This window comes from Danio rerio, chromosome 6 (genome assembly GCF_052040795.2).
Source record: "Danio rerio strain M-AB ecotype USA chromosome 6, GRCz13ab, whole genome shotgun sequence".
Lineage (NCBI taxonomy): Eukaryota > Metazoa > Chordata > Actinopteri > Cypriniformes > Danionidae > Danio > Danio rerio.
In genome coordinates this window covers 37,540,896-37,559,521 of record NC_141026.1, presented here as the reverse complement: position 1 = coordinate 37,559,521, position 18,626 = coordinate 37,540,896, and the positions used below count along the sequence as shown (strand labels likewise).

General features: G+C 31.4%; 1 protein-coding gene across 6 annotated transcripts in view; it reads right to left on the bottom strand.

The window, feature by feature from the left end:
* Positions 1 to 1,095: 1,095 nt before the first annotated feature.
* rgs4 (regulator of G protein signaling 4) overlaps positions 1,096 to 18,626 on the bottom strand; it is a 58,945-nt gene continuing 41,414 nt past the window's right edge. For 2 of the 6 annotated variants that reach the window (NM_001442133.1, NM_001442132.1), the window contains 5 exon segments: positions 1,096 to 3,249; positions 3,333 to 3,496; positions 4,764 to 4,825; positions 5,277 to 5,405; positions 5,692 to 5,836. In NM_001442133.1, coding sequence (NP_001429062.1) covers positions 3,001 to 3,249; positions 3,333 to 3,496; positions 4,764 to 4,825; positions 5,277 to 5,405; positions 5,692 to 5,836 — 749 coding nt within the window. In that variant the 3' untranslated portion in view covers positions 1,096 to 3,000. 6 annotated transcript variants of the gene reach the window in all.

The window sequence follows — 18,626 nt, the reverse complement described above, 5'->3', positions numbered from 1 at the left end:
TTGCGTGGTAAATGCGTCAATATCGATAGTTAATAAGTAATCTTACCCAAAGGGTCTTCCACATAGACATTGTGCTTTTGGGAATATGGGAACAACACCCCAGAGAGACCTTATAGTTTTCTGGAATATTTGAACTTCCTGTGCTCTTTCACTCAATGTCCTAAACATCTACAACTGCAATCCTCCTTTACGTCACAATTATATTACATGGAGGCTTATTATCGTGTTAGGACAGATGAGGGTTATTGACATGGAGCTTTCTTTCTTTCTTTCTTTTCTTTCTATTTTGTGAAATAAATGTTACTAATTACATACAGAAACAAACAAATGATATGTAGTTGTTTAAATGAATATTATGGTAATTGACAGAAATTAAAATTAAATAAAACTAATTTCAGTCAAAAATATAAAACGTGTGTTTTATAAAGTCCTCTAATTTTTTTATTATTTGAAAGTTTAGATACATATACAAAAATACTAAATAATATATGATAGAGATAATATACTATGTATAGTATTAAAATTGATTTTAGAGCTTAAATTATATATTTAAAGGCCCAAAATAAGGCTTTAAAAAATAAAGATATATTTATTGAATACAGACTATTGACTGAACTTTCAGTTTGTTTTTATGTTTTTTTTTTTTACATTGTCATAAATTATTTATTTTGTAACTATTTGTGCATTTAGCTATATATATGTGTGTATTTGTTTATGTAGGTATTCAAAACAAACTATACTTTTAAGCTTAACATTTGAACAGTTGTTTTTCTTTCGTTAATGAAATAACAAAAAAAATAGCAAATGTAAACAAAGCAGTGTGTGGCTGTGGCATTTCTCTATGTTTTAAAGTAGCAATTAAACATTTTTTCTATAAATAAATCCAACATTTTGAAGAACTTTTTAAAATAATGACTGCATCATAGACAGACAGACAGACAGACAGACAGACAGACAGACAGACAGACAGACAGACAGACAGACAGACAGACAGACAGACAGACAGACAGACAGACAGACAGACAGATAGATAGATAGATAGATAGATAGATAGATAGATAGATAGATAGATAGATAGATTATCCCAGAGACCAGTTAAATAGTATGTGTGATTTTATTCACAAATATGACAAAAATAAATATGGAAATAGTAAACAAATATGTAAACAACTCACATGTTTGGCCATTTATTTGAACCGGAGCATCTGTAGTTTGATATGTTAAATCTGCCAACACACAGTTTCATTATACAGGTACAGCACGATTTGTGAATTACTGCTAGTGACAGGTTGTATACATTGCACATGCACATTTATCACATTCACTTGTCATTTGGTGGATTATGATGGATGGCCAACAGAAAAACAAAACGCAAGTTCACATTTTGAGTAGAAAGAATGTGTACTTCACCTTTAGAATAAAAGAGACAGTCAACCAAAAATGAAAATACTGTCATCATCTTCCACATAGTTTCTCTCTTCTATAGAACACAAAATAAGACATTTTGAAGAATGTTGAAAACTATAGTTGTCATTGACTTCTGACTTCCCAGCATTCCTCAAAAAAGTTGTTTTGCCTTCAACAGAAGAAAGAAACTCTTTATGAAGTTGTAAACTCACTTGAGGTTGAGAGAATGGTGAGTAAATTTTCATTTTTGGGTGATCGATCACCTTAGAAGAGCTTATACAAACACATATAAATATATATGCATTACATAACGTTACAAGAGTAAAGAGGATACAGTTGATTATTGTTAATGATGTTCCTATTCTCATCATAGCATCGAACAAAGCTGTAACAGTCATTTAGTTGTAAACTACGTCAGGCGTTGTTTTCCCAAAACCAGTTCAATGCAGCTTGACTGGGTAGATGCGGGTTATGTTGCTGGTGAAAACACCGCTTCCACAAATCCCGTATAGAAGATGACGTCTTACTCAAGAGGCGATTTGATACACATTTTTTAATAGCTTTGGGGATTTGAAAGGGTTTAAAAAGCAAATGTTTTACGATCATGATGGCTGAAACATCAAATGAAGTCTAATTGGCTCTGGCACACAAATCCTCTTATGTAGTCTTAAGACGAGACACTGCAGCTATTGGACTTTTTGGCTTTTCATGAAGTTTTTCTTCATTCTAATGTAAAAAAAAACACCAAAAATGGATGAGACAAAGGGATATTTCACCCCAAACAGAAAGATCTGTCATCATTTTCTAAGCCTGCACTTGTCACAAACCTGTTTAAGTTTCTTTTTGTGCTTTTGTAAGTTATGTTGAAAAATGTTGAAAACCTGTAACTATTGACTTTTGGTATTTATATATAAACAGTCACCAGTTTCTACCTTTTTTCAAAAAAACTGCAGAAAAAAAGAAACTCTTTAAGGTTTGCAACCTCTTAAAGGTGAATAAATTTAAAGCAGGAGTTCCATAAGCTTTTTGGTTTGTTTTTTGACACACTTTATAATTGCGTGTCTGTAGATTTCAATTACAAAATGCTTTTTAAAAGCCATCTTTACAACATTCTCTCACACTAAGCCATAAATTTCCATTTACTTCAATCTTTAAAGTTTTATGCAGGACTATGTTCTGAAGTTTTTTGGATTTGTATACCGTACATAAAATGACTCATCATATCCGTTTAATTCCACAAAAAATAATTTGATTTAATCAATTAATATATTTTTGGCAGCTTGCAATATTTTTGTAATTATAGAATGATAAAAAATGTAAGTAAAAACCTAATCTAAAGTCAAAGATCATCCAACTTTCCAAATTTTGTCCTCGCATCCAAAATACGTACTTCCTCGTTCAAACATAATTTAAAACAAAAAAAAGGTCAACTTTATCAACTGGATAAGTATAATGACAACTATTAATTGTAGCTAATTCAACTGCAGTGTTTCGCATTAAACGTCATTCATTTTACACAGCCCGATGAGTGGTGGTCACAATACGCCACAGTTCATAGTGTACTTTTGTTCATGTAGGAGCAGACGGCTCTGTTTAGGCATAACTAGGCAAACACTGACTGTAGTCAGAAATCTGTCGCTTTACTTTCTTCTCTAAACCACAGGGTTTGTTGTCCATCGCAGGTTGAGACAGTTCCAGGAACAATCTGGATCTCAGGAATCGCCGATACGAGTCTTTTTCCATAAGAGTGAAGATTTTACTCTGAGCTTCGTCAAAACATGAAACATCACACATTTCCAGGTTCTTTCTGGTCTGCTCCCTGGTGACTGAATCCAGATTGACCTGTGAATTTAATGGAGCTTTATGAGTATATTTGATGTATACTGTGTGTGTGATAGAGTTTTATGGTGGTCAAAAGCTCTCACCTCACGGGGGGAATCGGCCTCAATGTATCGCTCAAATATATTTCTGGCTTTCAGGTTCATCTTGTCTGCTGGCGTCTGCTTGAAATCCTCACAGGCTACCCAGAATTCAATGTTCTCTTGACTGTATTCGGACTGTAGGAAGGATGCGAAAGCCTTGCGACCGTCTGGAAGAAAAGGATTTCAGGTGAGACTCAATGTATACACAACTGATCAAAATAAATTACGAGCAATATTAAACTATTTGTTTAATATTTATGACTTCAAACATAACAGGATTTAATATAAAAATGACTAAATGTTATTTTAATATAGTATTTTACTGTCCTTTTAACTACTGCCATGCTTTTAGTACTTATATATTACTTATATTCTGTTTGTTTTGTTGTGTTTGAGAAATACAAATATAACATTTGTATATTTTAGTCTTTATGTTTGAGTATTCTTTTTATGTATAAATTAATAAATTATAATATAATATAATATAATATAATATAATATAATATAATATAATATAATATAATATAATATAATATAACATAATATAATAAAATATATTTTATCATAATATATTTTAATATAATATAATATAATATAATATAATATAATATAATATAATATAATATAATATAATATAATATAATATAATGTTTAAATATATTTTAACATTGAAATCTGAATCTAAACTCATTACTATTAAAAATTTAATAAATAGTAAAAAATAATATTAAATTACACTTAAATATTTATATATTTATTATTTAATAAGTATAATTTTGACTATCTGGAAAAAAAACAATTTCAGTGAGACTAAATATAAATATAAAAAACAAAAATTATATATTTTTAACATAATATAATATAAAATAAATCTAATAAAACTCAAATTTACAGTATGAAGCAGTATTTTAGAATGAATTGCCATTTTATTGAGTTATTTTGTGTCATTTTATTAAATATAATCTAATTCAATTCATTATAATATAACGTAAGATTGGCTTTTGTTTTATACACTGAAATCTCCCTCTAAACTGACTCCAGCTCTAGTGAGCGGACGCTGTGGGCTTTCAGGAATGAGAAGTTCAGCTCTTTGAGTCTAAAGAGACTCTCTAAAGACTGTCCCGCTGGTCGATGACCCCTGCAGGCCCCCAGAGCACAGTGTTAGGGCTCTTAGGGGGCCACCAGCGCAGTCTGAGGACACGTAGCACAGTCTCTGGAGCGTGAGAAGGACATAGTCATGTCCTGCCAGAGTCTCCTTCTACTGACACATTAATGATGTCAAGGACTCTTTGACTGAGAAGACAAGGCCCAATAAACAAGGGTCAATGTTGGAGACTCATGGCTTCTTTATTTATTTAATAGATGGTTCCTAGCTAATGTGTGCTGCCTTCATCAGCTGCTTTTATTGCAGAAGCATATGATTTTGAGGCTTACCGTCGTTTTTGATCAGGTTGGTAAATGATGTTTTCCATTTCTCAGTTTCGGCAGGAGTGATTCTGAAATGAGAGAGACGATTGGTGAAATGGTTTTGTAAATATATTACATTACATTTATAAAAGTATAAGCTGCTATCATTAAAATCTGCATTCATTTTAAATATAACATATTTATGTAGAAATATAATATTAATTTTTTTTTAAATATTTAAAATTATATAAAAGCATGAAAAATAATAAAATGATTTTATATTATGACACACTGATTTAATCGTGCATGCTTATTTAAAACCATTTGATAAAAACAAAATCATATTTGATAAAAATAAAATAAAATGAAATAAGCCATGGTAAATCACACTTCTATATTTATTAATAACAATTAAAAATAAAATACTGAATAAAGCACATAAAAATAAAATAAAATAAAATAAAATAAAATAAAATAAAATAAAATAAAATAAAATAAAATAAAATAAAATAAAATAAAATTATTCTGGACCAGTCTTACCTGTTGACCACAGTGTCCTTCACCTTCTCCTTGTCTTTCTCCTTCTCTTTTTCCTTCAGAGTCTTTTGCTCTTGGGGTGGATCTGGCTTTTGAAGCAGGAAGCCAATCTTATGTTTTATATCTTTGGCACTGTTGAAAAAAATTAAATATGAATTTAAATTAACTTATAGATTTAGACGCTCAATTTATGCAAGCATAACCTGGTTATGATTAACTTTTTATTTTAACTTAATTTTTCTCTTAAAATCTGCTTGGAATTTATCACAAACTTAAAAGCAACATCACTCAGAAAAAAACAATGAAATCTGATATCCAAAACAGCAAACTTTGCTCTTTCCCCAGAGTGTAAATCAAGTCTTAAACATTGAACTAATCATGAAAATATCTCCAAAGGTTTCCACTGAGGTATAGTTACCTTTTCAAGCATGTTGCAGGAAGAGCAGCAAGCCCTTTACACATGTTGCTGATGCGTAATAAAAATCCAAAGCAAGAGAAAAGAAGTCTGAGTGTCACAATGTAGATCCTCACAATCTCAATGCAGTCTCCTCCTTCCAGCTGACCTTTTATACAGCACCAGCCCACACAATACAGAAGAGAGCCAATCACAGCTCAGACTCGACAGAGGAGCCAGCCATTCACCGCAAAGGCTCAAACCCAGACAAGGCAAAACCAAGGTGATTTCCAAAAGTTGATTTAAGGAAAGAAGTTGAATGTTGAAACTTTTTTGTTGTTGTTGGTGCACCTAAATTGATTTACAGAGTGTAATAAACATGGTAGAATTATGTGTTGTACTTTCCCCTCAACGTTTTATTAACAATTAAATAAATAAATAAATAAGCAATAAAAAATGTAATAAATATTAAAATCTATAAAATATTAAAAATAACTAAAACAACACAAGATAAATAAATAAATTAATTAATAACCAATACAAAATTTGAATAAACAATAAAATGGTACAAGATAGATAAATAAATACAAATAAGGAATAAATAAATAAACAAACAAGCAAACAAACAAACAAACAAACAAATAAATGAATGAATGAATGAATGAATGAATGAATGAATGAATGAATGAATGAATGAATAAATAAATAAATAAATAAATAAATAAATAAATAAATAAATAAATAAATACAAAATTTGACTAATTTTAGAATAATATATGAGGGTGGCCTGCTTCCATAAACCAAAGCACTTAGAGATTTAAAGTGATTTAGATATGTGTAGCCATAAATATGCTAAGCATAATATGTAGAATGTATTATCATTATGTTATATTTAGCCAATTCATAAAAAAATAAATCATTATAAATTAAGTTTAAATATAGAGATAGAAAGATAAACAAAACAATTAATATACCACTAATTATAATATTAATATTATTACTACTAATACTACTACTACTTCTAATAAAATTATACATCAAAATAAGCTATGAAATAATGTATATTATATAGATATAAATGTAGTACAGCCTCAAATACTTCAGGTATGTTTTATTTTTCACAAAGTAATGAAAAATTAAAGCAGTAATTAAATTCTGGTATTTAAATACCAGAATTTAATAATTTAGTAATTAAATGGAGGTATTTTTGTTTTATATCAAAACCCAAATAACACAGAAAAACTCATAATAAAGGTTTCATTTTCCCCACATCTAATAGAGAAAATAATGTAGGAATAATTTAAAAACAGTAATTAAATGGGGGGAAAATAAAGAAAGAAAGATTGTGAGGGATAAAAAAAGTATCGAAATAGAAAAAAATAGAGCTTAGTAAAGAGTCTATGTGTGATTTAATAAAAAAGGGTCAAACAAAAAAAGGGGCAAAACAGTGTATTTATAAATTTACTAAACCACATATGCCATAGCTAAGGTTTAATTTTTTTTTTTTTACTATACTAATAAAAGATCACTTCTTATTACACATACCCTCAGTTACTTTCCATTGTATTTCAGTTCAACTTGCATTTTCATTTCCATCAGAAATGTCATAATATTGTCATTATTCACCAGAGCAGCCTGAACAAACAATCACAGCCCGTAATTTCCTTAGCATCTGTCTCTGTCTCCGACTGACCTTCATCGCACACACAAAGACCTTCAGGTCACAGAAACAACATACTTTAAGCTGTCAAATATGTGTGCTTTCATTTGTTTGTACCCGCAGCGCCCTGCAGAAACAAATCTGTGTGCAAGAAATAAATAATTCACATTAGTATCAGTACAAATGAGAAAAAAGCTTTGCTCGAGGCAACTGATCGTTTCATTCCATCCGTCTCATAAATCTCAATAAAGACATACTTCCTTTATATCAAAGCCCTATTAATATTTGTACCGATCAGCTAAGTCATGACACAAATCTCCTCAGTGGAAAAAAATATTAAAATAAATGAATTTACTACAGTGTGAAGGGAAAAGGCAAAAGGCCAATTTTGTAATGATCTGGAGACAGGAACAGAGTCATAATGCCCGGCTGTAATGTAATAGCTGTCATTATCCTGATTTACATATCAGATCATGTCAGCTCTATATTTAACGGAGTATAAGATCGTAAATTACGCTCTCAGAAAAGGAAATCCGCTTCATGCTGAATTTATGTGAGCCCCGAAGTCCTAACAGCAATCGTTTATTTAAAGAAAGACTTGCTAGCTGGAATCTACTTGTATTACAAACATTACTCAAGCATGATGAGTGTAAGCATTGTGTGTTATTAAACATACACTACCTGACAAAAGTCTTGTCATTGATCTTAGTTGTAAAGGCAGCAAATAATAACTTGACTTGTAGTCGATCATATGGAAAAGTGGCAGAAGGTGGATTTTTCCGATGAATCATCTGTTGAACTGCATCATCACAAATACTGCAGAAGACCTATTGGAATCCACATGGACCCAAGATTCTCACAGAAACTTGGTGAAGGAAAAATCATGGTTTGGGGTTGCACTCAGTTTGAGAGTGTGCGAAATATGTGCAGAGTAGATGTCAACATCGACAGCCTGACGTATCAAGACATTTGTGCTACCCATTACATTACAAACCACAGGACAGGGCAAATTCTTCAGCAGGATAGCGCTCCTTCTCATACTTCAGCCTCCACATCAAAGTTTCTGAAAGCAAAAAAAGTCAAGGTGCTCCAGGATTGGCCATGTCTGGGGTAAGGATGAAGGAAGAGGCATTAAAGATTAATCCAAAGAATCTTGATGAACTCTGGGAGTCCTGCAAGATCGCTTTCTTTGTCATTCCAGATGACTTTATTTTTAAGTTATTTGAGTCATTGCAGAGATGTAAAGATGCTGTTGCCCAAGCTCATGGGAGTCAAACAGTATTAATTCTTTTTCCACTGGACCATGATTTTATATTCTATACTCTACATAATATATAAATAATTTAAAAAATCCAGGCATGACCATATTTTATTTTGGTAAAATAAACATAATCTAGAGGCCTTTGCCTTTCATTTAAACACCTACTGATACTAAATGGTCAGCTAAGTCACGTTATTATTTGTTGTTCCTAAAACTTCCTAAAAACAAAGGCGACAAGGCTTTGGTCACGTAGTGTATACGTGACTGGGTCTACAAAAAATCACTCATAACCACTCATTTTTTTGGATATTGAGATTTATGCGAAAGTTGAATAAATAAGCTTTCCATCAATTTATGGTTTGTTGGGACAGGACAATATTTAAGAAATTCATTGATGTAAGGTTTCATTTGGCTTCATTGGTTTCATTTTTTAAATCTAAATACTGAGAAATTGCATTTAAAGATGTCTAAATTAAAGTATGTTCTCAGCAATGCACATTACTTGTCAGAAATGTGGTTCATACATATTTATGGCAATAGATTTTCAAAATTACTTGATGGAACATAACCTTTACTTAGTATTTGACAGATTTTTGGCTTAAAAGAGTCATTTTGACCAATACACTGTTTATTTTTTTATTTTTTGCCAAAAATATACCCGAGCAACACAAGCCTCGTTTTGTTGTCCAGCGTCACTTATCAAATAATGTGGAGAGGTCAAAATGAGCTGGATTGCATCAGCTAGTAATTAAGTGACAGTTGTTTTACTGAGTGTACATGTTTGTACAGTACACACAGTCTGATTTTGCTTGTGGTCATGTAAACTAGTTTACCTGTTTTATTATCCCTATTTCAGCTGGAATGTATAGACCTTAAAGGCATTGACCATTCAAAAATGACCTCAAAGTATGACGAGCTAAAGGTCACAGGTGTTATTTTTCAGTTTTTTTACTCCCAAAGTGCAAGTAGGCCTTAACTTGTATTTCATGAATCACTAAGTAATGGGACTCCAGCTAAAATCTTCTTTAATGTTTTACTGAAGAAAATGTATCTACATCTTGGATGTCCTAAGGGTGAGTAAAGTAACTTTAAACCCGCATTTAACGAAGTGACAGAAACGTGCAGTTTCACAGTAAATAAAGTGTACTATAAATAAAGCACTGCTTACACAGAAGCAGTGGTGTCAAATAAAAAACGACAATTCCTCACATTACTGTAAGCAGTTTTTTTTTTTTTTTTTGAGGAATTGTACTTTTCTAAGAAGTTAAAAAGATGTGTACTTTTACTTGAATACATTTTTAGTGCTGTATCAGAACTTTTACTGCCTTATTTTTTTTCTTCAATCTTTAGCCATTATTTTATGAGTTTATTAATTTTAATTGTATAGTGCATGAATGGGAAAACATTTCACTTGGAACCTGGAAAAACACTTTTTAAAAAAACTGTATAAAATAGGGTAAAGTAGAAGGGCAGATCTTTTTACTCATACTTTGTGTACTCATACTTTGAGTAGAATTTAAAATAGACATACAGTTTATTTTTATTCAGATAGATATTCAATAAAAATACAGTAACACTTTACAATAAGATTGTATTATTTAATGTAAGTTAATGCATTTACTAAGACAAACAAACATTGAACAGTGCACCTGTTGGAGTATTTGTTCATGTTAGTTAACATTAATTATTAAAAATACAGTTTCTTGTTAATTCCTGTTAACTTATGATGTCAACAAGCATGATTTTGGATGTTAATAAATGTTGAACTATGATTAATTAATGTTGTTCAAGTATAGCTCATTATTAGTTTATGTTTGAAATAACATTAACTAACATTAACTAAACCTTACCGTAATTGTGACCAAATACACAGACACTCTTACTCTACTTACAGTATGCTACATTTTTGGCAAGTAATGCTTTTACTTTTACTTTAGTATAATTTTTCACTCTTTCCACCACATTATTTTCAGTTCAAACAATATTCTGTTAGTTCAGGTCAACAAATTAGCATAATCAATCATGTTTTTTGTTTGTGTCTGTAGAAACAATCTATTTCTTCAGATTTCTAGATTCTAGATCGCAGATCATTACTCTTTACAACATACTGTTATAATTATCTGACATTTTTCGATTTCACTGATTTGCAAGATGGTAAGACGCTCTAAAGCAACTGAAACCATCTAACAGCAGGTTGTCCAGATGAACAATGAAGACCCTTTCAGCCATATAGCAATAGAAGTCATTCCAAATACGTGGTCACTAGAATATTGCATCATTACCCTGTCATTAACCCATTCAAGGATCCCTAAAAGGCTGTTCATCCATGAAAGACACATGTATGAGATGACGTAGAGAACCTCAACGGTCAATTGGTTCAACAGTGCAGCTGGAATTGATCACCAATTCAGCTCTGTACAAGGAAAGGATCTCTGCATAAGGTATCTCAAACTGAAAGCCTCATCGAGCAACTAAACCTAGAATGCAAATAACAGGGGCTTGGGATGGTTTGACCGCATCTAAACAACATTCGATTCGATAAAAAGATGTTCAGGAGGGTCTGCCCTTAATAAGTGTAAAATAGTTAGTACTGTATCTTAATAAAAAAATAATTAATAATTATAAATAAGAGCTGCTTTAAATGTAAATTTGACCACCCCTATAATGGTTCATACCACTGTTTATGCATGATAGCACCAAGCAGGCTATGTGGGAAAATAAGAAGCGACCTGAAGTTGTTAGATCTAACCCAATGGTAGATACTGTAAGATTCTGTAAGACACTTTTTTACTTTTTTATAAGAAATATTTGTTAAGTATATTTGTATTTGCATATAAACTGAAGTAAAATTAGACTCATAATGTGTATTTTAATAGAACATGAAAGTAACAGTAAAGCACAATCTTTGAGTTTATCCATTTTTTGGTTAAAAGGGATGCAAAAGTGTTACTGGTTGGCAACATTTGCTGTTTCGTATTCAAATTAGGTAGACTAATCTTATTGTCTGTTCATTCATTGATTTTCTTTTGGCTTAGTCCCTTATTTATCCAACTCAGGTTCATTCTGAAAACGTAGCCCTATATACATTTCTGGAGAGCACCAAATAGGTCCCAGGAGAACGTTTTTTGAAGGTTTTATTTTCGCAAATCTGCCAGAGGCTGCTGTGAACACTTTTTAAGATCTCAAACTTCTCTTGCAAGTGTTATTTAATGCTTTATCTTTTCACAAAAACCTACCAGAGGACGCTTTTGACTGACTGACTAAATGACTGATTGACCAATTGATCTATACCCCCACTCAACACCGTCCCTAAACCCAACCGATAGTGTTTTAAAAAGCACTGATTTACAACACCCACCCACTTCCATAAACCCAGCCCACAGTGTTTTGAAAAGCAATCCAGACAAAGAAAAGCCCCTTGATTTTTACCACATTTTGAGATTTTACCAAATTCTCACCCTGTTATTTACTTGTTTATTTAATTTTTTGCTTTTGTTTTTGTCTTAGCTGATGTCTAGAACTTTTCTTCGCCTGACTCAAACCCCGCTGTCCCGGTCAACTCCTCTCTGTGTCTCAAGTCTGCCGACATATGTGGTAGGCCAATGGGCAAACTGGTAACAGCAGGAAAGCCTTTCATACAAAGGTAAGCTGGTAAGCACGAAAAAGAATGGCATCAAACCGCAACATAGCATTTGTTTTAAAGACAAAATGCAGCCATACGTACTTCTGGCTGCATAATTCGCCATCTCCGGAAATGGATGACAGGCTAAGTTTTCAGAATGAGCCCATGACGCATTTATCAGGGGTCACCAAAGCGGATATGTTTTACGCAGTGGATGTCCTTCCAGCTGCAACCCAATACTGGGAATTGGTCAAAATCATCTCATTATTATCCTTTAAAATACTAAAAACTGAAATAGGCTTGATTAATGAATTAGATGTATTTGATTGTCGATGTATAATTCCAACACAATCTCACAGAAACTCTGAACTTTTGATTTAGTGGTAATTTGTATGAATCTCGTATAATTTACCACGCCTCCTTTTTAAAATTGTACATTTTTGTATGACTGAACTTGTACAAATTCGTATGAATTAGTCACTAAACTGACAAAATGTAATTTAGCTATGTTTCACACACTGACTTAATCTCTCAAGGAATTCAAAGAACTAAACAGACTTAGAATAACAGACTATTTTTGCTGGTCTAAAGTTAACTTAATTTGATTCCCAATTTGAAACATTATATTCATCAACAGTAAATCATATACAATAAATTATCAACCACAACTCATGATAGGGTATCTAAGTCAGTAATTGTGAGTTTTTATTTTTGTCACCGGACTGTTGTTTTCGATTGTAATGATTAGATTTCATGCATCTGTAGCTGCACGAGGGAGTCTGTAAGGTTCCCGCTGACACTATGAAAAACTCATGCTTTATTTAACATCATAACTCGCATAACAAATTGAATATTCTGAGCCAGACACACCACTGATTACGCCACAATGTGGGTAATAACCTGATTAACTAATAAAGTCTTGTTTATATTAGTTTGTAAGTAAACCAGGGCAGCGGGTGATTTTAATTAGCTGATTTCTTAGAATTACAGGCGAACTGGAGTTCATGTAAGTTTCATTTTATCATACCCCTTAAATACAACAGTATATTTCATCATACTCCTCACATACATTATATTTCATCATACTTCTCACATACAAAAGTACACTACAAGACCCTGAAGCCAAAACCACAGTTCTTTTTCATGCAGCTGTCAATTTTTGAAATGGGTTTCTTGGCTTTCCACAGCATGATTTTTGACAATTTTGATGTATTTCAGATTGTGTCTGTAGATTTCAAACTTTTGTTTTTCTCCTGCACTCAGCCGGAAATCTCCATTTAAACAATACTTGCATGCACTACATACAGCAAATATTACAGTTATTTTCATATATTTGTTTTTACAAAGGAATTTGTTCAAACATAATTTGACTGATTGTATTTTATACTATATATTACTCTACACAAATTTTAAAAAATATTCTTCTTCTTCTTGTTGTTTATTATTACACTGTAAAACCCAAAAAGTTCTCAAACCGTTTGAGGAAACTAACTGCAACTCAGCATTTAATTTCTAAAACTAATCCTAATGAGTACTGTGAACTTAATCCATTTGAGTAAACGAAGCAATTTGAGCACAGTAAAACCAACTGAGTACTGTAGAACTCAGCATTTTAAGGCAACTCAAACTGTTTGAGGAAACCGATTGCAACATTTAGCCAATTGAGCTAAACACTAATCCATATGTGTACTGTGAACTTACTCCATTTAAGTTGAAGTAATAAGTTATTTTTTTTTAATTTATTACCTTCTATACTGAGTTCAAAACTCTTTTCAAATGAGTAGAATTAACTTTCAGTAAATGTTGAGTCAACTACACTCATTTCATTTGATAAAATTGACTGTTGGGTTTTACAGTCTATTATTATTATTATTATTATTATTATTATTACTGTTTATTATTAGTAGTAGTACTATTTGCATTATTATTTGCATTTAGTGTTGTGGTAACACATTAAAAGTAACGTGAGTTACGTAATGATATTACTTTTCTGTAACAAGTAAAGCCTCATTCACATTTCGAGCGTCTGGCAGTGACAAAGCGTCAAGTGACCGTTCACTTCAAAGAAAGAGTAAGCAACTTCCGGTGTCCTCCATCTACACGAGTGACAGCACCTGTTGGCAACCATGTGGTCGTGTTGAACGATGTGATAAAGTTGAGAATCCCTTATGAGTGAGTCATGATGAATATTGACTGTCACTCAAGAAAGTCGCTCTTCATTTGCATAAAGTTGAAGGATTGTTTGTTTGGTCGCCAATGGTCATTGTCGCTCGCGTAGACGGAGGTTGCTCACTCTCCATAGAAATGAATGGCTGCTTGTCACTTTGCCGCTGTTAGTCATTCGTAGTGTGAATGAGGCTTTAAGCATCATGAGTAAAGTAACGCATTACTTTTAAAAACGAAGTAATAATATTTGAGCTTAAAAAAATTAGTTTTTGTTTAACTAATAAGCTCATAAAAAATAAATAGCTGAATTAAAATGACATAACAATGTGAACATAGTCACATTGAATCCCACACTCAATGAGAGAATGCAGGAACAGACAGAAACCAAGATGGCAAGACCTTACATTTCTGTGATGAAAGTATTCTCATTCTTCTAAACGGTTCAGAGAAAGGGAAAAGGGGCTTGCCTCAATGGACAGTGATTTTAGTTCACTAATAGTACAAAAAGTAAAAAAGTAGCAAACACTTTACACTTTTATTGATCTGTCTATATGGCATGTATAGCTTGAGGGTTGGGACGTTCTCAGAAGATAACATTATCCTACAGTTTTATTATTTTTTAATGTTTTTTTAAGGTAACTGAACTGTAGGCTATTTAACCTGTATTGTTCAATGCGGAAGTGCACTCGTTTTTTCTTTTTTTTATTGCTAGCTTTAGTTTTAACTTACGATTCAACTACCTATGGGAAAAGTGACTAGGAATAATAAACTGCAGTAAACAGTCAAAGTTCCTGCTCTACAAACATGTCTTTGCATGATTATACAGACAAAACAATCATATAATAAGAAAGTATCAGTTCGCAATATCAAGCAGTAGAACAAGCTGTTTTAACATTTGAAATTTAATGGAAATGAATGAGACCCAAAGTCCTGAGCCAAAAAGATTCAAATGGCTGTGCCCGCTTGTATACCTGAAGAATAAGGCGCACAATACAATGCATTGTTAAATGCAGAGTTCCTTTATTTTAAAATCCTACAAGTTCTGAAACAGATCAGAACTCAACTAGGTAAAAAAAAAAAAAAAAAAAAAAAAAAAACAACTCAAAAGTAACCTAAAGCATTAATTATCATAAAAAGTAGCACAACTACTTTTGGGGGGAGTAATTCAATAATGTAATGCATTATTTTCAAAATTAACTTTCCCCAACACTGATTGTATGTTTTTTTTTTTTTTTTTGTAATATTATTGTTTGCATTATTTTCTGAATTATGAAGTTATAAAAAATCCCTATGCCCTCCATAAAAAATTTTTGATTCAAAAAGTAATAGTAATAATAATAAACTTTTGAAGTTCACTTTGTCCATTCTTGATTTTTATTTTTATTTTTTTTGCTAGAAATATCAGCAAATTATCTCATAATAAATTCAATAATAACTCGTTTGTGCAATGATCAATTCTTCATACAATCAATAAACAGGTGATAACTATTACTTCATCTTTACCCTATTCACCTGGGCTGTCCTAAAATAAATAAATTATTTTTTTTTTAAATTTAATCAATAAATACATAAATAAATAAATCTCCCCACTTTAAGCTGCTGTTGTGTTGACACAAACACACAAAATACTGAAGTCAGATCCCTGGAGATAAATAAGTACAAACCCATGACATCAGAGTCAGAAAATTGCTAAGTAATTCTATCAGTTCTGGTTCATTCAACTCCACCATATGAAGTGTGTATAAATGATAGCAAATAGTTTAATCCAGGCACAGGGAAAATGTGATAAGTAAGCTAATATGAGGTCATGTTAAGAGTAAAAGTCATCTCCTCGTGGTATTAGCTCACCCTTTTCTTCTTATCATGAGTTATCCCTGCTCTCAGCTGTGGACCTGTGACTTAAAGCATGCGGGCCTTTCTGCTCCATTAGCTTTTAACTAGATATTGGAAAGCTCGGAGGGTTTTTTGCTGATTACACATTCAAAGCAGATTACTGAAGATAAATGATTACTTGGTTGCAAGATTAATATGTAAACAGAAACAGATACTGTTTTCATGGACTATCAACATAACTTCTATAGTTGTGTATAAGGGTGAATTCTGGTAAAGTGGACCATTTTTGTACATTTTGTCATTTTTACCTTCTTTTCTTTCCTGTTCTTTTCTTTTCTTTCTTTTTATGCATTATTCATCTTGAGATCTTGCACTCCAGACAAATTTTAATCTTCAAATGTTTCAAATTTAGCACTAGTAGAAGCACTAGTAGGGGAACATTGAATAATAATACACAATGTGAAAAATAAAAAATAAATGATTAACTATATTTATATATCCATAACACATATTGTTGTATTGTTTTTACCAACAATAAAACTAAAAATACTGTAGGAAAAAAAAGAGGAAAAGAGAATAAAATAGAATGCACTATAGGTGAATCGGGTAAGCTAAAATGTCTGTAGTGTATGTGTATAAACGGGAGTGTATGTTTGTTTCCCAGTGATGAGTTGCAGCTGGAAGGGCATCCACTGCATAAAACATATGGTGGTTGGCGGTTCATTCTGCTGTGGTGACCCCAGATTAATAAAGACACTAAGTTGAAAAGAAAATGCATGACTGAATGAATGTTTTTCTTTTAATTATAAACAATTTAATTATGAATATGGTTAATAATGTTAATAAACTACATAACAACAACAATTTGAATATTATTATGATTATGATTATGATTATTATTATTATTATTATCATTATTATCATTATTATTATTATTATTATTGTTATTTTTATTTCACACACACAATAAAACTCATTTTAAATATTGAATATACATTTTAAATGTAACACCAATAGCAATAAAAATATGATTATTGTAGTTATTATTATTATTATTATTATTATTATAACAATATTAATAATGTTATTTTTAAGTAATGAAACAGATTGAACCTCAGAATGAAAAAAAAAAATCCTCAATGCCCCAAAATTTTTGAATTAAAAAAGTAATTATATTAAATAATAATTTCATATTAAATATACATTTTAAATATAATAGTAACAATACAATTATTACTATTATGATTATGATTATTATTATTATTATTATTATTATTATTATTGTTGTTATTATTATTATTATTATTATTATTATAACAATAATAGTAATGCTATTGTTACTGTTATTGTTGTTGTAATTATTGCTATGATTATTTTACACATTATGCATTAATTATGCACCTGACCATCTGCCTAAATCTGCTAAAATACAAAATGAATTGCTGTGCTTTTAATTGCCATGTTGGAAAATAGTAAATGTGTCCTTCTCCTGACTGTCTCTTTAGCATACATGTGCAGATGTTTAGAAGCTGGACCTGTGCCTAGTACAGAATGTGCAAGAGCAAAACTACAAAATAGGGCAATTTTTGAAAATTGGTGACTGATGGTAACATTCACGCCTCAGAATGAAAGTACAGGCTGATTACATGCAAACAGCCCTTTTCCTTTTTGAGATGTTGTTTCCCATTGATTTTGTGTGTGTGTGTGTGTGTGTGTGTGTGTGTGTGTGTGTGTGTGTGTGTGTGTGTGTGTGTGTGTGTGTGTGTTTTCCTGCAGTTAATTTGTCCAGGTTTTGCCAGGTTTTACTACATCTATGATCGTTTCCTCATTTTCTATCCCATGTTCAGTACAAGTTGAGCTCTATCAATGGCCTTTGTGGTATTTCACAATAATGATTACACAAAAACACAAACAAACAAACAAACAACAGACACATTGTTTGTGATATTAAGTCTAAGATGTAATCATAATCCAGATGAATCGGTGGATAAAATCAAGTCAGTGATGTTTTTTTTTTAATGTAAACTTAAGGCAGAAATGTAACGCTTATAATGGCATAATTATGATCCATTTCTGTGATTTCGACACAACAAAAAAATGCAAAATTCGTAAATAGAAAAGTTTGGCAACGTTTTTTTTTTTACTCTAAAAACTATTCAATACATTGTTGCGTGGCTATCGCTTTTAAAACAATGATTTTTTTTTTTATCTTTATATAGTGAGATAATTCATTTCTTTTGTAACTGCCCCCTTATAATTTATGCCCTATTTACAGCTATAATTAAGATGAGATTTTGTCAATGCATGCATAAGTAGTGGACAATAAATACAGGTGTGCATGATCTGAAATGCTTTAAGCTTGTCCACTTTTAACAATTTCTAGAGGTAGTCAAAAGAATATTTTTCTGATAATGATG